General features: G+C 40.7%; 1 pseudogene and 2 gene segments (V, D, J or C); all 3 read right to left on the reverse strand.

Moving 5' to 3' along the window:
* Positions 1 to 412: 412 nt before the first annotated feature.
* LOC114115804 (T cell receptor alpha variable 22-like) lies at positions 413 to 2,603 on the reverse strand. The segment is given in 2 exon segments: positions 413 to 2,240; positions 2,456 to 2,603. Coding segments are annotated over 2 exon segments (621 nt in total).
* Positions 2,604 to 9,164: 6,561 nt separating this feature from the next.
* Positions 9,165 to 10,430, reverse strand: LOC114115587 (T cell receptor alpha variable 21-like; annotated as a pseudogene).
* An 8,170-nt stretch (positions 10,431 to 18,600) lies between these two features.
* LOC114112567 (T cell receptor alpha variable 20-like) lies at positions 18,601 to 19,855 on the reverse strand. The segment is given in 2 exon segments: positions 18,601 to 19,565; positions 19,732 to 19,855. Coding segments are annotated over 2 exon segments (399 nt in total).
* Positions 19,856 to 24,818: the final 4,963 nt, after the last annotated feature.

Consider the following 24,818-nt stretch of genomic DNA (forward strand, 5'->3'; position numbering starts at 1 on the left):
TGATCAAATTTTATAATAATTTTGTATGGCATATAATTTATCAAAAATATCAAATGACTATGCTGTACATCTGAAATTAATATAGTATTGTAAGTCAACTAAGTTTCCATTTTAAAAGGTTTTTTTTTTAGATTATCAGAGAAACTTTAATTAATCCATTTCTAAAGTGTTTGTGTGTGTGTGTGTATTTGGCCATTATAAATTTTTTTTTAATTTTATTTTTCCTTTACAATAGTGTATTGGTTTTGCCATACAATTTTAAAAGTTTTAATTAGATTAAAATGTGGCAAAGTAGACTTTGGGTATGGGATTAGTTGCAGGATCTTGATATGAATTATTCTGGATTATCTGGGTAGGTCCTATACATAACCATGCATCCTTTGCTGAGATGAAAAAAAAAAAGACTATCAGATATTTCTCTAGAAAGATGAGTTTATTTGGGATCAGCAAAGGATTGCAATTTGGGGTCTGCAACCATGGCAAGCTTCATGCAAGTCCCCACAGGACGAGAGAAGAACAGTCTTATAGAGAAGAAAAGAAGTTGGGAGGGCTACTGCAAACAGACATTTACATTTGTTTACATTGGGATGTTCCTGGTGGTCCAGTGCTTAAGAATCTGCCTTCCAATGCAGGAGATGTGGTTCAATCCCTGGTAGGGACCTAAGATCCCACAGGCCACCAGGCAACTAAGCCCGTGTGCCATAACTAGAGAGCCCATGTGCTGCAACTACTGAGCCCACGGCCTCTAGAGACAGTGCTCGCAACAAGAGGAGCCCCTGCGCGCGCGCGCGCGCGCACACACACACACACACACACACACAAAGTGAACAGAGACCATGGTTTTTTTACTGGCCCAGTGTTGGGCTGGAAAAGAGGTGGCATCTTTCTTCTGCCCTTTAACCCTGTTATCTTCACAGAGTATGAGAGCTCTCCCGCTCTCCCAACTCTATTAAATGAGTTTCTGTTTATTTACTTATTTCCTACACCTTAGAAGCAGAAGAGTATTTGACTCCAGAAGAGAAAGGAGCTGAGGTGGTAGAAGTAAGAGATTGCAGTGATTCAAGGAAGGGCTATGACCCAATGAATCAAGTGACCTCCAGAAGCTAGAAAAATGCAAGGAAATGGATTCTTCCTTAAACCCTCTAGAAGGAATCAACCAGCCAAGATCATGACTGTAACCAGTGAAATTGATTTCATACTTCTTCAACCCAGAATTATAAGAGAATTAATTGTTTTAACTTATTAAGTTCATATTAAACATTGAGCAAACCTTTTTTGTTTGCTTTCCACAGTGGTAGGATGGCATGTAAATATTTGCAGTGTCTGTTGGAACACTTCATGGTGAGGCAGACGTGAACATTCTGGAGAAGGCAACTAAGCTGGATAATATCTTTATTGGAGTGATTTCACTTAATTCCTTTCACTTTTTAACATTTTTGAGTTTAGCAAGCATGCTCTGTCACTCAGTCATGTCCAACTCTTTGAGACCCCATGGACTGTTAGCCTGCCAGGCTCTTCTGTCCATGAGATTTCCCAGTGTTTCCTAAGAATACTCGAATGGGTTACCATTTCCTCCTCCAGAGGATCTTCCCCACCCAGGGACCAAACCCATGTCTCCTGCGTCTCCTGCATTGGTAAGCAGATTCTTTACCACTGAGCCACCTGGGAAAAAGTGGTTAAATATTTATTTTAATTCTATCCTCTTATCAACTACTCTGCTGGTTCCCAGTTAGAAGTTTCTAGTGCAGATGGAGACACAGACTGAGAAGGGAAGATAAAGACCAAAGTCCATAATCTGTAGGGCCAAAAAGTATCTGTGGTTAAAACTGTGCTGATGTAGGTGAGTAACATCAAGCACTGCAAATGCCCTGTGGTGGCCTCAGGGTGTGACTGTGGCTGGAGGAGGGGCTGAGCCCCGCGGAGGGTTTGTGTAGAGGCTGCAGGTGCCTGGGGAGCACTGTGCTGTGCAGCACAGAAGTAAGTGCCTGAGTCTGTGGTCTGCGAAGAGGAAATGTGCAGTGAGCTGCGGCGCTCTGTAGGGACTGTGGTGGCGTTTAATCTTCCATCCTGCTTTGTCCCTGAAGGAATGTAAAACAGGTGGATGAGGCGGCCCCCAGGGTTCTGAAGATACCACTGCACATTGTCTGCGAAGGTGGAGAAATTACACCGCAGAGTAGAGCTGGCTCCCTCCTGGAGACTCAGGGCTGGGGGACTCTGCCCCACATCCATCCCTCTCACACCTGATGAGAAGGAGAGAAACAGTCACAGGTGAGGATCACAGAGCTCCTGCAAAACCCGGAAAGTACCATAATGATAACCCCATAAATACCATAACGCCAGCCCCATAAATGATAAGGATAGAAAGTCTGCAGGACTTGTCAGCTCCTCTCCCTCCTTCAACAAAAGAGAAGCTGCTCATTCCTTCAGATTCCCCTGTGGGGCAGCGCCAACTCACAGCAAACCTGGGCAAACAAAAGCCCCAGCACGGTGTCCACTAGCCTTTTCATAACTCTGTCTTGTTTCTGGAAAATGTTCACAAGATACATAGCAAACCCTGGGTGGTGAGTGTCATGACTTGTCTGGATGGTTCAGCTCCTGCAACCAATCAGCTCAGCCAAGAAACCCTGCTCAGCTGACACTCTGTGACAGGAAGCCCCACCCTTTGGTCTCAACTGAACTAAAAACAGGTTAAAGAGGGGTGAGAGTGGAGGAAAAAGGTGACATTCAATGTTTTATACATAATTTTGAACTTGTGAAATGGACGTTCATATTTTCTCCTGATATATATTAATAAATAAATCTTAGGCAATAAAAGTGGAAAAAAGTCAGAAAAAGCTGGTATCTATACTTCGAAATTTTCCATCTAACGTTTTGTTTATGACTCCCTGTTTGATCCAGGGGACTTTCCTGAGAGCTATGGATAAAGATAACGACATAGAAAGATAATAATAATCAATACAAATACAGGTATTTTGCATTGTGGTCATAAATGTCTAGTGCTTGAATCAAGGAATAAGGCAGAGCTATGATTGAAAGGAATATTCATCAAAAAGCATGCTTCTTATATGCCAATAATGATTTAGCTTTTCTTCACACAAAATTATTCTCCTCTATTATTACTAATCCCCATTTGAAAGAGTTTTTCAGGGGATGGAGTGGTAAAGAATATACTTGCCAATGCAGGGGACGAAAGAGATGGGGGTTTGATCCCTGGGTCAGGAAGATCCCCTGGAGAAGGAAATGGCAACCAGCTCCAGTATTCTTGCTTGGAAAATCCCACGGCCAGGGGAGCCTGGTGGGCTATAGTCCACAGGACGGCAAAGAGCAAGACCCGACTGAGCACTGGAAACCTCAGGATGAGTTTCAGAGGCAGGAGGTAGATGGGCCCCTGGGCTAGACAGCTGGCATGTGTCAAGCAGAGTAAAATTCAAGCTTTGTTTTCCCTACACACTCCAAGCACTGAGGGAAGGACCAATTCTACCTGTGGAACTGTTCCTTTGACTTGCTTTTTGTTGCTTTTGTTATTATAATCGTGCATAATGGGCTCCCTCAGAGAATCAGCCCCTCTGCCTGACTGCTTTTTGTTCATGACCTGTCCACCTGTGGATGGTAGAAAGAAGAAATTGATACATCCCCTGCCTGAGGCTTGCCATTCCAGGAGACGTTTACAAGATTAAGTTTGCCTTTTTAACTTGTTTCCTCACCTTCCCTTCCCTCTTCTGTAAAAGAACCTGGCGTCCAGACCCGGACAGGATGACTACTTGGGACATTAGTCCGCCATCTTCTCGGTCAGCCAGCTTTCCAAATAAAGCCCTTGCCCCAACCCCTCGGCTCTCAGAGTCATTAACCGGTCATGCTAATTAGCCTGTCAAAGGGAGCTCAGCCTCAGCACCTAAGACAATTAACAGCAGGAGCTGAGCTCTGCTAGAGTGAAAAAGTGACCACTTCTGAGGTCAAGAGGTCAAGGAAAACTGCACAGGCACAGAAAGACTCCTTGGAGCTCAAAAGGAGGTGGCACCACCTCACAACAGACGATGCCAAGCAGCCCACACAGCTCTGTGCTGGAGTCCATCCTGGTGAATAGATGCACAGGCATCGCTCAGGAGTACCCTAAAACAGGTCTCCTGTGGGAAAAGGAGAGAGAGATCTGGCCAAAGATAAACACAGGCCCAGAAGAACTGCCCCGTAAGATGCTTTAACCACCTCTTCACGGCTCTCCTCATCTTCCTCCTCGTTAAGGAGGGTGCCCTGTGTCTCCTGCATCGGCAGGCAGATTCTTCACCACTGCACCACCTGGGAAGCCTATTATTGGGGACTGATGAGTAAAGAAGCCTTTTTTGTTTCACACTATATTGTCTTTGGAAAGGTCACCCATATACATCCTTAAGTGCCAGCAGTGATTAGCTGCACCAGTCCCAAATGCTTTAGTCAAAGAGTTGAAGTCCTTTAAGGAAAGAAAACACTTAGGATACTAGCAAAATAGTCTGGAGATAATGCAGTTAGAAATAAGCCATTATCCTGGGGTTTTTTTGTTTGCTTGAGAGATGAGATTAATACTGTAAAGCAAATTCTCTGACTTGTGTTGTATCAAGTCACATGGCTAACCTCAAGCTATTATATCTCAGCCCATCACTATTCCAAATGACATGGGAGTAACTTTCTTTCTCCAGCTTGTTGAAAATTCTATGGCCTCATTTTCTCTAGAATTCTGATTCTAGAGGACAAAACTGCCAAATTTCAGAAAACAGGAGTCTTTCCTTTGCGAAATGATAAAGAAAAAGAATAGAAAAGACAAGAAAAAATGAAGAAAAGAAAAATCTAAGATGTCCATGGGAACCAAACACTTCCAGGATTCTGTATTGCCTGTACTGTTCGCCTTCACAGAGCATGCCAACTTCCTAAACATAACAAAGGCTGAACTGCGGTGTCCCAGGAGGTTTGTGTTCAGCTTCTCCTGCAGTCCCAGGCACTGTGTCACTCAGCACACAGAAGTACTTGGCCGAGTCTTTCCAATGAGCTGGTATTTTCCTCAGGTGGAAGGACTTCTCACTCCTCCTCAATTCAGCCTCAAAACCTTTGATGCCTGAAATAAGATTGTCTCCAGACTCGTACTTCAGGAGAAGCTGGAGTCCTTGGTTGGGGTACTGCACGTACCAGAAGAGGTATGGTGAAACAGAAGATGAGTAGTTGCACTTCAGCTCCAGACGGGCTCCTTCAGAGACAGTGATGTGGTCATCAGGCTGGGTCACTGACTGGGCTCCAGCTCCTGATGAAACATCAATGCTGAATCAGTGAACTCGGCTAAAACAAAAAGTTTCTCTTCAACACGGAGCAATATTCCACGTGTGGACAAAGGAGTAAAATGGAGCAGTACTCACTCAGAAACAGGAGCATCTCAAGCATCAAGGTGAACACCAGGGTCATAGTGGGGCAGTGAAGCGGCAGTGAGCTCCCTTCTAACAGGTTCCCCACAAATGAGTCTGAAGACTGGCTGACTTGAACCCAGGTCTCTCTGAATAAGAATGACAAAGGATTTATATTTCTTCTGATGGAGGTTGTAGGGAGGTTGTTAGGAAGAGACGCTGTCTTAACCAAACGCCTACCTCTGGTGTCTGAGATGCTTTACATCTCACTGTGTAAAAAATGGTCAGAATATCTGTTTAAACCATAGCGGTTTTCTGAGGTTCTTCTGATCTTTTACAGAAAAGCCATTTCCAATTTAAGCAGCAGTGCCCTCCAGAGGCCAAATAGAGAACTACGGAAAAGTTCACTGTTCTCATTAACATGCCCCATCTTTTTGCTGCCCTTCTGTGGCTGAATTTCTAAGCATTATGATTATGTACAGAAGAGGATTTATATGTTGTCAGCCTTGAACTGTATTAAATTTAGCTTTAAAAAACACAGAATTGTAATTTAAAAATTATCTGTGTTACTGAATAGCACCGGGAACTATATTCAATATCCAGGGGTAAACCAAAATGGAAAAGAAACTAAAAAATAAAGTCTATATATGTATAACTGAGTCACTTTACTCTACAGAAGAAATTAACATAACATTGTCAGTCAGCTATCCTTCAACTTTTAAGTGTTGGATACAAAATAATTTTTAGAATGAAACATAAAATCACAATGTTACAATTTTTTTTAGTTTCCAGATTTAACTATGAGCCAGACCTGACTGAGCAACTTCACTTTGACTTTTCACTTTCATGCCTTGGAGAAGGAAATGGCAACCCACTCCAGTGTTCTTGCCTGGAGAATCCCAGGGATGGGGGAGCCTGGTGCTTTGCCGTCTATGGGGTCGCACAGAGTCGGACACGACTGAAGTGACTTAGCAGCAGCAGCAGAAAGAAATAATACAATATATTTCAACTGCAGAAAGAGAAGGGCCATTAATCCATAAGCCTTCAGTAGTAAAGGCGAAATTGAGACATTCTCAGATGAAGGAAAACTAAGAAAGTGGTCACCAGAAGACCTATCCTAATAATGTCTAATGGAAGCTCTATAAATAGAAATAAAATTATAAAGGAAGGAGTCTTGAAACAACAAGAAGGAATAAAGAATACAGTAAGCAAAAAGATGGATGAATACAGTAGACTTCAGTTATATTTGGTGAAAATATAGCATTTTATATGTTATATAATAATATAATATAATTATATATCTGGAAATAATGATAACACTGTCTAATGAGGCTCTAAACACACATGGAGGAAATACTAAAGAAAATTATTTTATGAATGGGGAGAATAACTAGGTGTAAAGAGAGGCAATATTTATACACTTCATTCAAATAGGTAAAATAATATTACCAATAGACTGTTATGTATAATGCAATAACTGGAGCAACCATATAAAAACATCTATACAATAAGACACATCTAAACACTATAGGAGCTTCCCTTGTAACTCAGGCCATAAAAGAATCTTCCTACAATGTGGGAGACCAGGTTCAGTGCCTGGGTTGACAAGATGCCCTGGAGAAGGGAATGGCTACCCACTCCAGTATTCTTGCTTGGAGAATTCTATGGTAGGTTACATCCATGAGGTCGCAAAGAATCAGACACAACTGAGCAACTAAGATACACACACACACACACACACACACACACACACACACACAGCACTGCAGATAAATTGAAGTATAATCCTAGAAGATGTTGAATAACTCACAGGAGATTAGAGGGAAAAACATAGGGGACCCAAAAAAAAGCACAAAAAATCAAATAAAATGGAAGGCTAAGCCCTAAAATATCAAGACAGTAAAAGCAAGTGATCTACATACAAAAACTAAGACGCAGAAGTTGATCTGAACACACCAGTGACAAAACAGTTCAGACAAAAAGTATAGTAAGAAACATGACCCAACTATAACTGTCTGAAAGAAATCCTTTTCAAATAAGACATAAGACATTTCAAGACATCCTTGAAAGTAAAAGGATGGAAAAAGATGTATTATGCAAACAAACATTAATCAAAGTATAATGGCCATATTAATATCAGATAAAGTGGACAGACTCCTGAACAAAGGAAACTACCGGAGACAGAGAAACATTATCTGCTGATGAAGAGGATGATTTACCGAGAAGACATAGCAATCCTATGTATATGTACCAACTAACAGAGCTGAAAAATAAGTGGAACAAAAATTAGAACTAAAAAGAAAAGAGACAAATCTAGAAATATAGGTAAATACTTCAATATTCCTCTCTCAACAACTGGTAGAATAACTTGCCAGAAAATCAGCAGATCTATAGAAGAACTCAATATCATCCTTAACCAGCAGGATTTAATAGTCAGCTATACAGCACTCCACCCAACCAGAGCAGAATATACTTCTTTTCAAGTGTCCATGGAATATATACCAGGTAAGTCCAAATCTTGGGATCTTAAAAAACTCAACAAATCTAATGTAAAAAGCTGAACTAGAAAGAGAATGTTCTCTAACCACAATGAAATAATAGTATAAATAAATAACAGAAAGATACAGGAAAATTCCCAAACATTTGGCAACCAAACAACACACTTCTTAATAATCTATGGGTCATAGAGAATGTCTCAAGGGAAATCATTGAATTTCTCATGAATTGAGTAAAATCAAAAATACAACATACCAAAACTGGGGGGACACAGCCAAAGAAGTATTGAGAGTGAAATTTTAGCACTACATGCAAATATAAAAAAAAAAGAATAAAATCTCAGATTATCTAAGCTTCTACCTGAAGAACCTAGACAAGGAAAAGATAAATTAATCCAAAACAAGCATAAGAAAATAATACAGATAAATGGAAAAATCAATAAAATTTAAAAGAGATAAACAATAGAGAAAATCAATGAAACAGAGTTAGTTCTCTAAGAGAATCAGTAAAACTGACAAACTTCTAGCAAAACAGATGGGTGGAGGGGGATGGGAAGAACAGGGACAATGTCAGCAGGCTAATTAGCAGTATGGCATCCTTTGTGATTGGATAAGGATGAACCATATAGTGCATACACCTGAACCATATAGCTCCCTCATAGCTCAGTTGGTAAAGAATCCCTCTGCAATGCAGGAGACCCCGGTTCGACTCCTGGGTAGGGAAGATCCACTGGAGAAGGAATAGGCTACCCAGTAGTCTTGGGCTTCCCTTGTGGCTTCCCTTGGGCTTCCCCTGTGGTTCAGCTGGTGAAGAATCCCCCTGCAATGCGGGAGACCTGGTTTGATCCCCTGGAGAATTGAAAGGCTACCCACTCCAGTATTCTGGCCTGGAGAATTCCATGGACTGTATAGTCCATGGGGTCACAAAGAGTTGGACACGAGTGAGAGACTTTCACTAACTAACAGTTGGTCCTGAGTTGAATGAACTTCCAAAGTATTATGATAAGTAAAATAAACAATGCAAGAATGCCATGTGTTGTATGATTCCATTTGCATGGAATACATAAAATAAGTAAATCCATGGTCAGAAAGCACGTTGGTGGCTTCCAGGGACATGTGTGTGGGGAGCATGGGGAGTGACTGCTTCATGGGTGTGTGGTTTCCTCTTGGGGTGACAACAAGGTTTCAAATCTAGGTAGAGGGAATGACTGTGCCATGCTGTGAATATACCAGATGCACACTTAGTTGTTCGTTTAAAAGAGTGAACTGTGTGAAATGCTACTTAATCTCAACAAAACTACTGTTTTTTAACTTTTTATTTTATATCAGAGAATAGCTGATTAACAATGCTGTGTTATTTTCAGGTGTACATCACAGCAATTCCGCTATGCATATACATGTATTTATTCTTTTTCAAATTCTTTTCCCATTTAGATTGTAAAACTATTATTTAAATTGAAGCTGATGAGAATCTAAAGATCAAACAATTCACAATATAATTTTAGATCATTTCATCAGATTTTTTAAATTTATTTATTTTAATTGGAGGGTAATTGCTTTGCAATATTGTGATGGTCTTTGCTATATATCAACATGAATCGGCCACAGGTATACCTGAGTCCCCACCAACCTGAACACCTCTCCCACCTCCCCTGCCACCCTATCCCTCTGGGTTGTCCCAGAGCCTGGGCTTTGGGTGCCCTGCTGCATGCATGGAGCTTGCACTGGTCATCTGTGTTACCTATGGGAATGCACGTGTTTCAGGGCTATTCTCTCAAGTCACCCTACCCTTGCTAATTGCCTCTATCTGGAAGGAAAGTTAATATAGGAACCGCTTAATGGGAAAAGTTTCCTCAGTGCCAAGACAGGACGTGGTTGGAGCCTCATCTGCAGTCTGAGTACTGGGAACAGGTTCCCTGGGTGCACTGTGCCTCACAGCACAGAGGTAGGTGGTCGAGTCACTGTGCTGAGAAGTTGCAATGTATAAAGCACTGTGTCTTGACGATTTATCCAACGAGACTGTAATTCTTCCACGTGCTTGCTCTTTCTGGTTCGCCTGAATTGACAATAGAGATGCGGGCCCTTTCCCGGGATCCTGCCTGAACCACTGAAGGGAGCACAGAGCGCTGTCGGTGTGACTGCGGTTGAGAACCAAGCCTTCTCCCTCTCGCGCGCAGAGCTTCAGGACTCTGACTCCCGTCCTGTTTACTGCTCGCCCCTGTTCAGAAAGGGAACACAGAGACAGGCTGGTTAGCGGCGGATTGTTCTTTGGAAACTAAGTTTAAGTTTACTTTTTCGCTATCCACAGGAACTCCCGGAGACCACGCAGGTACAGCTCCCTGACTTTCTCTCTTCCCTGGAGAGGAATATCCGGGAGTTGCCCCTTCTTTGCCCGTTTCCAAATCCCTCTAACTCACAGTCTAGTTGTAACCAAATGATGAGCAGGCTCAGGGATGCGTCCATTCCTCTGTCACGCAGACTCACTGAGAACTGAATTCTTGTGTCTGTAAAATGTTCAAGGACTCACAGGATAAAAGATCTGCTTTGCTGCCTCTTGTGTTCCCAACTTTCTACAGGAAACAGCGTCAGCCCAGCCAATCAGAGCAAGTCACAGGCAGGAAGGAGGACGGCGCCAGAAGCCCAGCTGCCAAGAGTGGGAGGTTGCCATGGAAACACCATCATCTCTGGACCCAGCCCAGCCTTGCCAGATACTGCTCATCTCTTTCCCTCCTACTGGGGAAAACAATTGTTAACACATCAGATCTGTAGTATGTGGCTAAGTATGTACTTAGAGGGGCTTCACTGACAGCTCCAACAGTAAAGAATCTGCCTGCAATGCAGGAGACCCAAGTTCGATCCCTGGGTGGGGAAGATCCCCTGGAGATAGGAATGACAATCCACTCTAGTATTCTTGCCTGGAAAATTCCATGGACAGAGGAGCCTGGTGGGCTACAGTCCATGGGGTAGCAAAGACTCAGACACTACTGAGTAACCAATACACACAGGAACCTAGAGAGAAATGTAAGCATAAATGCTTATGCTAGAAAAGAAGAAATCGTAAGTTTTACTGCCCAGCTGCAGCTGAACCTCTTCAGATTCCTGTAACTGCTCCCTCCTCTTGCCACTTCAGTTCTTAAGATTTGTTTTCTTTAATTCACACTTTCTTGAAAATACCTTTCTATCATTTCTCACCCATCAGGTTGCAAAAAGAGTTAAGAATCATAATATTCACATTCAATGTGTGTGATAAATCAGAAAATGGGCACTTTCACATTCTATAACTGAAGTATAAGCTAAAAAAGATTCATAGGTACTATTTACATATCATTGGCCAGAAATTCCACTTGTCTGAGAATTTTTTAAGAAATAGCCTTATAAATACATTATAAAATTGCATATTGTATGCAGCAAGGATATTTAAATATCCTTCAATACACATATTCAATATGTTATGATAGATCTGTATTATAATATACTATACAGTTGTCAAAGGAGGAGGCAGTGGCACCCCACTCCAGTAGTCTTGCCTGGAAAATCCCATGGAAGGAGGAGCCTGGTAGGCTGCACTCCATGGGGTCGCGAAGACTCGGACACGCCTGAGCGACTTCCCTTTCACTTTTTACTTTCATGCATTGGAGAAGGAAATGGCAACCCACACCAGTGTTCTTGCCTGGAGAATCCCAGGGACGGGGGAGCCTGATGGGCTGCCGTCTATAGGGGTCACACAGAGTCGGACACGACTGAAGTAACTTAGCAGCAGCAGCATACAGTTGTCAAAAGAGTAAGTAGACCATTTCTGACTTGCAAAGATTTTTTGACTTATTCAAACTGGTTATTTACATTTTAAATTAATTCTTTTTGGAGTATAACTGATTTACAGTGTTATGTTACTTTCTGCTATATAGCAGAAATATTTTTGAACTGTTTAACTCTGGAGATTTTATTTTTTAATTATCATTTTATGTTGCCTGCAGCATTTATCTTAGAAATCCCTTCATCTTTACTTTTTAAAAACTTTTTTAGTTTTTTCTTTTTTTTAATTTTAAAATCTTTAATTCTTACATGCGTTCCCAAACATGAAACCCCCTCCCACCTCCCTCCCCATAACATCTCTCTGGGTCATCCCCATGCACCAGCCCCAAGCATGCTGTATCCTGCGTCAGACATAGACTGGCGATTCGATTCTTACATGATAGTATACATGTTACAATGCCATTCTCCCAAATCATCCCACCCTCTCCCTCTCCCTCTGAGTCCAAAAAGTCCGTTATACACATCTGTGTCTTTTTTGCTGTCTTGCATACATGGTCATCATTGCCATCTTTCTAAATTCCATATATATGTGTTAGTATACTGTATTGGTGTTTTTCTTTCTGGCTTACTTCACTCTGTATAATCGGCTCCAGTTTCATCCATCTCATCAGAACTGATTCAAATGTATTCTTTTTAACGGCTGAGTAATACTCCATTGTGTATATATACCACAGCTTTCTTATCCATTCATCTGCTGATGGACATCTAGGTTGTTTCCATGTCCTGGCTATTATACAGAGTGCTGCGATGAACATTGGGGTACACGTGTCTCTTTCAATTCTGGTTTCCTCGGTGTGTATGCCCAGCAGTGGGATTGCTGGGTCATGGGACAGTTCTATTTGCAATTTTTTAAGGAATCTCCACACTGTTCTCCAAAGTGGCTGTACTAGTTTGCATTCCCACCAACAGTGTAGGAGGGTTCCCTTTTCTCCACACCCTCTCCAGCATTTATTGCTTGCAGATTTTTGGATTGCAGCCATTCTGACTGGTGTGAAGTGGTACCTCATTGTGGTTTTGATTTGCATTTCTCTAATAATGGGTGACGTTGAGCATCTTTTCATGTGTTTGTTAGCCATCCGTATGTCTTCTTTGGAGAAATGTCTATTTAGTTCTTTGGCCCATTTTTGATTGGGTCGTTTATTTTTCTGGAATTGAGCTGCAGGAGTTGCTTGTATATTTTTGAGATTAGTTGTTTGTCAGTTGCTTCATTTGCTATTATTTTCTCCCATTCTGAAAGCTGTCTTTTCACCTTGCTTATATTTTCCTTTGTTGTGCAGAAGCTTTTAATTTTAATTAGATCCCATTTGTTTATTTTTGCTTTTATTTCCAGAATTCTGGGAGGTGGATCATAGAGGATCCTGCTGTGATTTATGTCTGAGAGTGTTTTGCCTGTGTTCTCCTCTAGGAGTTTTATAGTTTCTGATCTTACATTTAGATCTTTAATCCATTTTGAGTTTATTTTTGTGTACGGTGTTAGAAAGTGATCTAGTTTCATTCTTTTACAAGTGGTTGACCAGTTTTCCCAGCACCACTTCTTCAAGAGACTGTCTTTACTCCATTGTATATTCTTGCCTCCTTTGTCAAAGATAAGGTGTCCATATGTGTGTGGATTTATCTCTGGGCTTTCTATTTTGTTCCCTTGATCTATATGTCTGTCTTTGTGCCAGTACCATACTGTTTTGATGACTGTGGCTTTGTAGTAGAGCCTGAAGTCAGGCAAGTTGATTCCTCCAGTTCCGTTCTTCTTTCTCAAGATTGCTTTGGCAATTTGAGGTTTTTTTGTATTTCCATACAAATCTTGAAATTATTTGTTCTAGTTCTGTGAAAAATATGGCTGGTAGCTTGATAGGGATTGCATTGAATTTGTAAACTGCTTTGGGTAGTATACTCATTTTCACTATATTGATTCTTCCGATCCATGAACATGGTATATTTCTCCATCTATTAGTGTCCTCTTTGATTTCTTTCATCAGTGTTTTATAGTTTTCTATATATAGGTCTTTAGTTTCTTTAGGTAGATATATTCCTAAGTATTTTATTCTTCTCGTTGCAATGGTGAATGGAATTGTTTCCTTAATTTCTTTTTCTACTTTCTCATTATTAGTGTATAGGAATGCAAGGGAAGAAATCCCTTCATCTTTAAACATGTTTAAGGCTCAATTGCACTCATCTCACACACTAGTAAAGTAATGCTCAAAATTCTCCAAGCCAGGCTTCAGCAATACGTGAACTGCGAACTTCCAGATGTTCAAGCTGGTTTTAGAAAAGGCAGAGGAACCAGAGATCAAATTGCCAACATCTGCTGGGTCATCCAAAAAGCAAGAGAGTTCCAGAAAAACATCTATTTCCGCTTTATTGACTATGCCAAAACCTTTGACTGTGTGGATCACAAGAAACTGTGGAAAATTCTTCAAGAGATGGGAATACCAGACCACCTGATCTGCCTCTTGAGAAACCTATATGCAGGTCAGGAAGCAACAGTTAGAACTGGACATGGAACAACTGACTGTTTCCAAATAGGAAAAGGAGTACGTCAAGGCTGTATATTGTCACCCTGCTTATTTAACTTATGTGCAGAGCACATCATGAGAAATACTAGGCTGGAAGACGCACAAGCTGGAATCAAGATTGCTGGGAGAAATATCAATAACCTCAGATATGCAGATGACACCACCCTTATGGCAGAAAGTGAAGAGGAACTTAAAAGCCTCTTGATGAAAGTGAAAGAGGAGAGTGAAAAAGCTGGCTTAAAACTCAACATTCAGAAACCTAAGATCATGGCATCTGGTCCCATCACTTCATGGGAAATAGATAGAGAAACAGTGGAAACAGTGTCAGACTTTATTTTTGGGGGCTCCAAAATCACTGCAGATGGTGACTGCAGCCATGAAATTAAGAGACGCTTACTCCTTGGAAGGAAAGTTATGACCAACCTAGATAGCATATTGAAAAGCAGAGACATTACTTTGCCAACAAAGGCCCATCTAGTCAAGGCTATGGTTTGTCCAGTGGTCATGTATGAATGTGAAAGTTGGACTGTGAAGAAAGCTGAGAGCTGAAGAATTGATGCTTTTGAACTGTGGTGTTGCAAGGAGATCCAACCAGTCCATTCTAAAGGAGATCAGTCCTGGGTGTTGTTTCGAAGGACTGATGCTAAAGCTGAAACTCCAATACTTTGGCCACCTCATGCGAAGAGTTGACTCATTAGAAAAGACTCTGATGCTGGGAGGGATCGGGGGCAGGAGGAGAAAGGGATGACACAGGATGAGATGGCTAGATGGCATCACCAACTTGATGGACATGAGTTTTGGTGAACTTCAGGAGTTGGTGATGGACAGGGAGGCCTAGTGTGCTGCAATTCGTGGGGTCGCAAAGAGTAAGACATGACTGAGCAACTGAACTGAACTGAAAGCTAAGTTTCCTTACCTGAGGATAGATTAATATTAGTTTGTGTGTTTTAGATTATAAAAAGAGTATCTAAAGTGCTGAGTAATGGACTTGACATATGGTAGTGGTTCAATAAATGATGATAAACACTCTGATGTTGAAGATGAAAATGACAAAAAGACAGCAGGTAGAAATAAGAATCTCATGATAATTCTCTGATCTATTACACTGAAGACATTGGGCAGACCTTAAAGCTATATACCCAAGATTAAAACTGAACAAAACCAGATGGTATGGATAAGAATACCTTGTCTCTCTCCTTAAATCAGGAAGCTTCCACTTCTTCTTCCCTTCTTTGTAAACCTCCCCTCTTCTTCTACCCACAAAGGGGGAGTGAGGAGGGCTGATTCTATCATTCAGAGTCCATTTATGAGTAGTAGATTGAAAAAAAAGTGAAAATGCTAGTCGGTCATTCATGTCCAACTCTTTGCGACCCCATGGCTGGCATCCTGCCAGGTTCCTCTGTCCATGGAATTCTCCAAGCAAGCATACTAGAGTGAGTAGCCAATCCCTTCTCCAGGGGATCTTCTTGACCCAGGGATTGAATCCGTGTCTCCTGCACTGCAGGTGGATTCTTTACCATCTGAGCCACCAGAGAAGCCCAGAAGATCAGTTCTCAGTCTAACTTAAAACATAGGACTCCAGAGTCCACTTTTTCTGCTTACAGCTCCTGCATTTTGAAGTCTTTGCCTACCTGTGATAATGCATTTCTATCGAGGGCTAATTTAGTGCTCTGGGAATGGCTGCCTCTTCTTTCTCTTTCAGCCCAAATGCCTGAAAAGTAAATCAAATCTTGGCCAATTTGAGGTGTGTCTTATCTTTCCACCTCATCCTTACAGGAATTCTGAGCTTGCTATTCTGGATTCAGAAGGAAGTAGGAAACTGTACTTAGGCATGAACCTCAAACCCACATTTCCTAGAGGTAATCAGAGGACCAGTGATATTAGGTCCTGGAGGAAATTAGGTCCAGGGGTCAGCTAAAAGTCCTTCTTCACTTTCTGTTTGTATTAAGCTAATATATACAGCATCTTCAGAAATCTTCCCAGTGGTGAGCAGGGCAGAATTTGGCCATTCTTAAGTCCCTGACAATATCACCATAGGATATTAAATCCCCACTTCAAATGGAAATATTTTAGTTGAATAATAATGAATATATGACATATCAAAACACGTAAGATGGAGCAAAAGCAGTACAGAAAGTCCTTTCCTTTCCAACTTTACAATGGTGCAAAAATAATATGGATTCAGTAGAAACTGCACTTCTAATTTTGAAGTTTGATCTTTTCATGGGCCAGTATGATGCTGTCTTTTAATGCTGAACATCAGCAGCGACTTGCAGCTCCCAGTCAGTGACTTGATTGCAAAGGTAAACAACCAACACACGACCATCTTGAACCTAGACAGCCACTCAGTTTTTCCTCTTCAGTACAGCGCCAAATACATTATACATGGTAGTCAGCATCAAATTATAAGACAGGCTTTGTATTAGATAATTTTGCCCAACTGTTGGCTAATATAAGTGCTCTGAACATGTTTAAGGTAGGCTAGGCTGAGCTATGACGTTCAGAGTTCAGGTGTATTAAATGAGCTTTTAACTAAAGATATTATCAGCTTATGATCAGTTTTGGGGCACATAACACCATTGTAAGTCAAAGAATATTTGTAATTAGAGACTTTATGAATTTAAATTATATTTGTCAGGAAAGAAGAAATGTTAAGAATTAATAGGCAAAGTTGCACCTCAAAGAACTAGAAAAATATCAAGTTAAAATAAAAGAAAGTAAAGGTAGCAAATAATAAAACATGAGCAGAAAAAAACAATTTATCAACCATCATAAGAGGAAAATAAATATATAAAGAACCCTTTATCTGTTAAACTAACTGAATCAATAATTTAAGGATTATTAAGTTTCTCCCATAAGGCTATGCCTCACTATAGTGAACTTTCTGAAAATTGTTTCTAAATCATTAAAAAGCCTACACAAATTCTTCTATAGATAGAAAAGAAGCCATAAATTGCGAGTTACCACCATTACAATCTTGATACTAAAAATCTGACATTAACATGGAAAAGAAAAAGTTGAATACTAGTATCATTCAGGAAAATGAGGGGAAAGTGCTCAATAAAATAATAGCAAATCAATGTTTCATTATGTAAAAAGGACAAAACAACATTCTTAAGAGCACTTAACTCTAGAAACAAAAGTTGGTTTCACATTTAAAAATCAATTTAAATAAATAAAGAATATTTATCAAAAACACTATAATTAATAATCACAGTGAAATAGTGAATGCTTTACCTCTGAGTTTGGGAATAAGAAGAATTCTATTCAACATTTTATAGGTGATCTTAGCCAGTTAAGTAGGACTTGCTATATCATTTGTGGGGTGCAGTTAAAATGAAAATGCAGAACACCAAGTGGGCTGGGGAGTCATCTGGTAGGACCACTGCCCAGACTCCAGACCTACTGAAGAGCTTTCAGTCAGTGAACACACAGAGGTGCTGGGTGAGTGGTCCCTGGAGAGGACGCAGAAGCTCTACAGATCCCCTCACAAACCTGACCCTACACGCCTCTGCCATCTGGATATTCACCTGTATCCTTTATCATAGCCTTTTATAATAAACAGGTGAAAATAAGTGAAATATTTCTCCTAGTTCTGTGAGTCACTCTAGCGAATTAATTGAGCCCAGGGTTTGGTTTGGTTTTGTCTTGTTTGGGGAATCTTCTATCTACAGTCTTTTGCTCAGAAGCACAGTTGATCACTTGGGCTTGTGACTGTCATGCTTTTTTCAAGTAGAAAGTGTCAGAACTGACTAGAATGATAGGATACTCAGGTGGGATTGCAGAGAATTGGTTGGTATGGGAAAAAACACATTTGGTGACCAGAAATGGTTTGTGTGAGTAGTAAAGGAGACTCATAGGAAAGAAGGACATAATAGGGCAGAGCTGTGTTTTTCCCTACACAAGAAGGAAAAAAATCTGTTTAAATTTTTTTTTTCCTCACACACAGCTTTTTTCACAATAGCACAAAACTGTAATCAATCCAAACAACCCAAATATCTACTTCTGGGAGGATGGATAATTAAATTGTTAGATATTCATATAGAGGAACTCTACACATCAATTAAAAAAACAACAAATAAGACATAAGCAAAGCAACACCAATGAACTGCAAAGATATTATCTTGAGTGAAGAAAACCAGATATAATATATATATACTATGCATGTAGATATTAACCAGGGTGAAACTTCATTGAGTTCTAAGCTTCAGTTTTATACACTTTATTATATGTGTTGTACCTCAGTTACAGAGAGAGAGAGAAGAGAAAGCCAAGGATCGTTTTGAATGTTGAGATAAATGTCAGTGTCATCACCTGAGAATAAAAAGTGGTTCCTCTGGGGAGGCAAAAATAGACTATGTGGAAGAGAGAGAAGAAAAAGAGAGTGCTATTTGATTATGTAAATAAATGAAAGTATTATTTTGATTTTAAAAAAGAAATTTTATTTTTAAAAAGGATGAGAAAGTGAGAATCTCAGATGAGACGAGGTTAAAAATAATCATTGGCTTTATCACCACCAAAGCCACTGGTTTAAGTGAGAACATCTCTCAGAGTAATGCTCACAGAAGTCAGGTTCAAGGAGGGGAGGACTGGATTTGAAGAAATGGAGACAGTAAGTCTATACAGTCAACTAATTGATTATTAAGGAGAAGAGAAATGTAATAATAGGGCTGGTGGAGATATGACCTTCGAGAATGTATTAAAATGGGAAAGATTCTCTTACAGACATGTGGCCAGATTATTACAAGAGAATGTCAAAAAAATTATTTCAGGGAAGAAGGTAGATTCCTGTGGTGTCTTTTCAAGGGGCCAAGACTCCATACCACCACTACTCCTTTCGAATCTACACGAGGGGAGCTCTGGGCTGTTTGAAAGAGCAGACTGGCCCATGGGAACACGGGGGGTACTGTCTAGGATCCTGGACAGAATGCCCAGTAACCCCTGCTGTCTGGCTGTGTCACAAGAGTTCATTCTCCATGGGACCACTTGGGAAGAGGCTCTGGGTGCCCAGAAGGAAGGAAAACAGCAAAGACGCCCTTATTCTAGAGACCCAGCTTCAGGGTTTGGGTACAGTCTGCAGGTGCCTGGGGAGCACTGTGTCTCCACAGAGCAGAGGTACGTGGCTGAGTTTTCGGGTTTGGGGGCTTCAATGTGCAGAGAACTTCCCTTCTTTAACAAGGTGGCTCTCAGTCTTTCTTCCTGCTTTTCATCCCCAACTGAGTAAAGAAGGAAGAGGAGTTCGGGGCCTTTCCCAGGATCTTGTCTATACCACTGTAGCCCACTAAAACGGCTGACAGTGTAGCTGCAGTTGAGACTGAGACTGTCCCCCTCCTGGATTCTCAGGGTCTGAGGACTCTGCTCCACTCGGTCTTCACCTCTCAACCCTGTTCAGGAAAACAAAATCAGAAACAACACAAAGCTTTCAGTTCAGCAGTACTTGAAAGTTCCAACACAAAGCCTGGGATGAGCAGTGCCTAAACTCCTCTCTCTCTCCTCCCCATCTTTGGGAAAACGTGCCTGTAGGGTCCCATCTCTTAACCTGCAACTTACATCCAAGCTGCAGCCACAAGACTATGAATGCACATTCCAGCATGTTCTGCATCCTGCCGTCTCACTCTTGATGCAATCTTAATGATTCCAAATCTTCTCCCCTGAGGAGCTGCTCCTGTGTCTTAGTTCTTCTCTAATGCACAGGAGAGCCTTTCTGTTCCCGGCTCAGCCAATCACGAGCAAATCCTCTAGTAGCTGTCATGCTTTTCTTTTAAGGCACTGGAAAAATGAAAGGAATGGAATCACTGCCACCTGGTGGTCACACATATAAACATCTCACAGGACCAACTATGCTACCTACAAAGACAAATATTGAGGGAGGGACATCTTTTATGTTGGTGGCCACAGTACATAGGAGGTCTAACTCAGTAATCAGAAAAGCCTTCTCTGCCTGCAATTTTAATCATGTCATTGTTCCTTGAGTGTACTTTAAAGCTAAACTGCTACCAAGGGTTATAGGAGTTGAGCCCAAGCATCAGTGTAACGGGGCTTACCAGGTGGCACTACTGCTAAAGAACCCATCTGCCAGTGCAAGAGATGCAAGAGACATGGGTTCAATCCCTGGGTCGGGAAGGTCCCTGGAGGAGGGCATGGCAGCCCACTCCCATATTCTTGCCTGGAGAATCCCATGGACAGGCTACAGTCCATGGCGTTGCAGGGAGTTGGACACGACTGAAGGGACTTAGTAGCAGTGGCATAGGTGTGATGGATTGTGTCTCCCTCTACGGTACACAAGAATCTCACAGTGAGACCTTAAAGAGACTAGAGTGCTGAGGGAAGCAGAGGGATAGGATAGCTGTGCATCTGACTGGAAACCTGTTTGGCAGAGAATTGGGAATATAAGCTAATAAATCCATTTCTTCAAATAATTTTATGCGCGGCTTCAGGGACCGAGCAAAACTGAAACTCGGGGTCAAGAACTTGATAGATCTTGGGAGAACAGAACGGGCGATCATGGCGGAGGGAAAGAAGAGCTCTCCAATACAGACATCAGACAGGTCGCAGGGCAGAGTGGGTCGCAGAAGACAAGTACAGCAAAACTAGCGTTGCTTAATGTGCTTGGTTCTATGACACCCACTGGATTTTGTCATTGAACATGTGTCTATGTTGTGGACTTGACCACCATTTATAGGAGCTCTCTTAAGACTTGTCTGAACAGCACACTCTGCCCCAACCCCATCAGCTTCAATGCGGAAAAAGAGCATCAGCTCTCACCCGCACTGCTCTGATGTCACTTGACCCTTTACCCGCTCAGCGACAAGAAAGAAGAAGCAGCACAGATGTTCTTACAGTAACAGTGTTTGGAGTTTGTTGTTATTGGACTTTTTATTTGAAAATTTGGTAATTTCTCAGTGATTTAAAAGTCGTTGAACTAAATTATATCCATTTAGCATCCTGTGATTTAATTCATTTTAACCACACTTGGCAAGCTCTCTTACAATCATATTTAGAAGGCAGATTTTCTTTGTTTCTGAATGTGTATGTCAGAAAGAAGATGAGAAAGATAACTGCAAGATAAATGCAGGAGCTCTTTGTGGAACAGACACTAACTGAATCCAGGAGCTGGATGAGGGATGTGTAACGAAGCTCAAGAGGTGACTTACAGTTGTGAACATGATGGAAATTGCATGTCATTTTAAAATACTTTTGATTATGAATCACATGACTGAGTGACTGAACTGAATAGATTCATGGAAGTTTCCAAAATGTACAAGGAGGCTCTGGGTACTCTTTATCCGGTCTCCTCCATGGTATCTAAACCAGGAAATTAACATTAGTAAAATCCACAGGTTTCAGTTATTGGATTTCCCCAGTTTTGCATACAGTCGTTTGTGCGTGTGTGTGTGTGGCTCTATTTCAATTTTACACACGTACAGATTCACATATTCGTGTATATCTCATGTATAGGTTACACAAGTACAGATTCACGTATTCATGGATTTCACATGTAGGTTCATCACCACAATCAAGATGCACGACTGTTTCATCATAACAAGGCTTCCGAGGCCATGCACACCTTTGCAGCCACACTGACCCCCTTCCCTAATCAATAACCCCACACAATCACTAGTCTGTTCTTCATCCATACAATTTTCTTGTTTAGCAATGTCATAGAGTGGCTTCCCTGGTGGCTCAATGGTAAAAGAATCTGCCTACCAAGGCGGGAAATGCAGGCTTACTCCTTGGGTCAGGAAGAGCCTCTGGAGAAGGAAATGGCAGCCCACTCCAGTATTCTTGCCTGGGAAATGTCATGGAGAGAGGAGCCTGGCGGGAGTCCATGGGGTTGCAAAAAGGCAGGCATGACTTATCCACTAAACAAAAACAATGCCCTAGAAATGGAATTATATAGAAGTAACCAACGAGATTTTTTTCACTTAGCATAAGTACTAAAATCATGAGATCTATCCAAGTCACTGTATGTGTCCAGCGTGTTGGTCTTTTTATTTCTGAATAGCATTCCATGGTATAGATGCGCCATAGTTTGCTTAGCCAGTAACCCCTGAGGGACACTGGGTTGTTTCCATATTTCGGCTGCTGTGAATAAAGCTGTTATGAATATTCAGGTATAAGTTTTTATGTAAATAAAATATTTTATTTATTTAGAATAAGTATCCAAATGTGTGATTCCATGTTTAGCTTTATGAGAAACTGCCAAGCAATTTTCCATAATGCCCGTATCATCTTATATCTTCATCAGCAATTTGTGAGTGATTGAGCTTTTCCCATGTTTGCCAGAATTTTGTGTTATCACTATTTTTTATTTTAGGCCCACTGAGATGTGTGTAGTGATATTTCATTGTGGCTTCAATTTGCATTTCTCTGATGGTTAATATTGTTGAACATCTTTTCAGGTGCTGATTTGCAGTCTGTATATCCCCTCTTTGGTGAAATACCTGTTCGAATCCAAGGCTCGTTTTCTTCCCTCATAGCTCAGTTGGTAAAGAATCCACCTGCAATGCGGGAGACCGAGGTTCGATCCCTGGGTTGGGAAGATCCACTGGAGAAGGGAAAGACTACCCACTCCAGTATTCTGGCCTGGAGAATTCCATGGACTATAGAGTCCAAGGGGTTGCAAAGAGTTGGACACGACCGAGCAACTTTCACTTTCACCCCCAGTTCTGTAACTTATCTTTTCGTATTTTAACAGGGTCTTTTACAGAGGAAAGGTTTTTAATTTTGATTCAGTTTGGTGTGTGCACGTGTGTGTGAGTGTATCATGCTTTCAGTGTCAGATCTAAGATTTACTGAGCTGCAAGCCTGAAGTTTTTCTCTTATGTTTTTTTTTTTTAGAGTTGCATAGTTTTATATTTTACATTTAAGTCCATGATCCATTTTGAGTTAACCTTTATAATGTATATATTTTTAAATAATTTTTAAAGGGGCTGTGTCATCATCTTTGTTTCAGCCTTTACCTATTTGCTATTATCAAGTAACTAGTTCAAAGCAGCATAACCAAAATGTGAATGAAGACTTCTCATAGGGGAGTGAGAAAAAATTTGTTCTTTGAACCTGTGACTTTTCCTTTTTATACTTACTGTGATTTCTCTACCTAAAGAGTAAAGTTAAAATTGTAGTGAAAAGCCAAGCCCTTCTCAATTCATCGCCTCTGAAATCCTCTATTGTGTATTATAGGGCAATGCTTTCTAGTATAGATTCAGATAATGGTTACATCTGTCTTATGATTGAAGATAACTGTAATCTCTTCCAACATTCACATTTCTTTAACTTTAAAGTTAAAATGCCTGTCAATCTTTAAGTCATCAAACTGACTAAAAGTCAGAATCTCCTTTCTTGTCTATAACTTCTTTCCTATAATTGAGCATGAGTTTCTCGAAGAAGAGAATATTGTTCACAAATTGTCCCAAGAATGAAAATTCCCTTTCTGTTATTACTTTTTGAGAAAATTACAGGCTTCCATGGACCTTGTTTTCACAGATAGCATTCCAAGGTCAAACAGCTCATTTCTCCAAGGATGTAATGATTCTTCTTTCTACTGTCCCAGGGGCAGAGTCTTTTAAATGCCAGTTTTTTAAATACAAATATTACAATTGAGGATAACACTTTTTAAAATTTTTCTTAAGGGTTGTGAATCCAGGAGCTTAAAATTGTTCTTGATCAAAATAAGTCAGGCCGTGAAAACAGAAACTAGAAAAACAGACAAGACATTTTTCCTGTCTTAGGCTAGGACTCCCAGTGGTAGGAGTGTTTATCCCTAAACTAGGTCTTTAGATTTGAAAGAGAAAATATGCAAAGAAGCAGCAAAAGTCCTGGCAACAGTAAAGGTAAATAGAGACGGATAGTGTGACACCATCCCATTGTACTCATGGGCGATATCTAGTGTATGGAGAATACCTGTTACACAAAGCTCATTTCCTTTGAACCCTGGAAATTAGGATGGAAAGGGAAAGTACTGGGACTCAAAGAGAACTAAAGTAACTATGACTTCCTTTCACTCTGGACCACTGCTCCCTCCTTGCCCACTACCATCCTTAGCTTAATAGGATTCATATCTTTAGCCACAGCAAGTAAATATTTGAGGCTAAAATTCGAAGATTAAAAAGTCTAGAGATGAAAGCAGAAAGAGATAATACAGGGGTACATTAACATTGGCTGAAACCTAGAAGAATCACTGATAAGAGGGACTTCCAAGTTTACAAGAGAACCAGTCTATATACCTTACTGTAGACTCACTCAGGTGATTAAGATGGCTCTGTCTATGCCAACAGGAGGGAGACCATTTAATTTAATTGCAAGCCTGAAAATAGTATCATATGAAGAAAATCTGTTCAAACAGAAAGGGAACTTATGACACATATAAACAGAAGTATTCTTATGCTGATGAGAAATGAACTGCAAGAAATAATAGATCCGCAATTACCTAACAGCATCTGAAGGGTAGAGGCTCTATATCTGTTGATTTTATGAATTAATTCTTCTTCTTCAGTCAACCAATATTTGCTGTGTAACCACTCTGCGCTGTGTACTGTGTAATGTACAATGCATTCAGGTTTCCTGACCCTGTGGAGCTCACAGTTATAGTCACAACAGAGACATTACTTTGCCAACAAAGGTCCATATAGTCACAA

The sequence above is a fragment of the Ovis aries genome, chromosome 7 (genome assembly GCF_016772045.2).
Source record: "Ovis aries strain OAR_USU_Benz2616 breed Rambouillet chromosome 7, ARS-UI_Ramb_v3.0, whole genome shotgun sequence".
Classification (NCBI taxonomy): domain Eukaryota; kingdom Metazoa; phylum Chordata; class Mammalia; order Artiodactyla; family Bovidae; genus Ovis; species Ovis aries.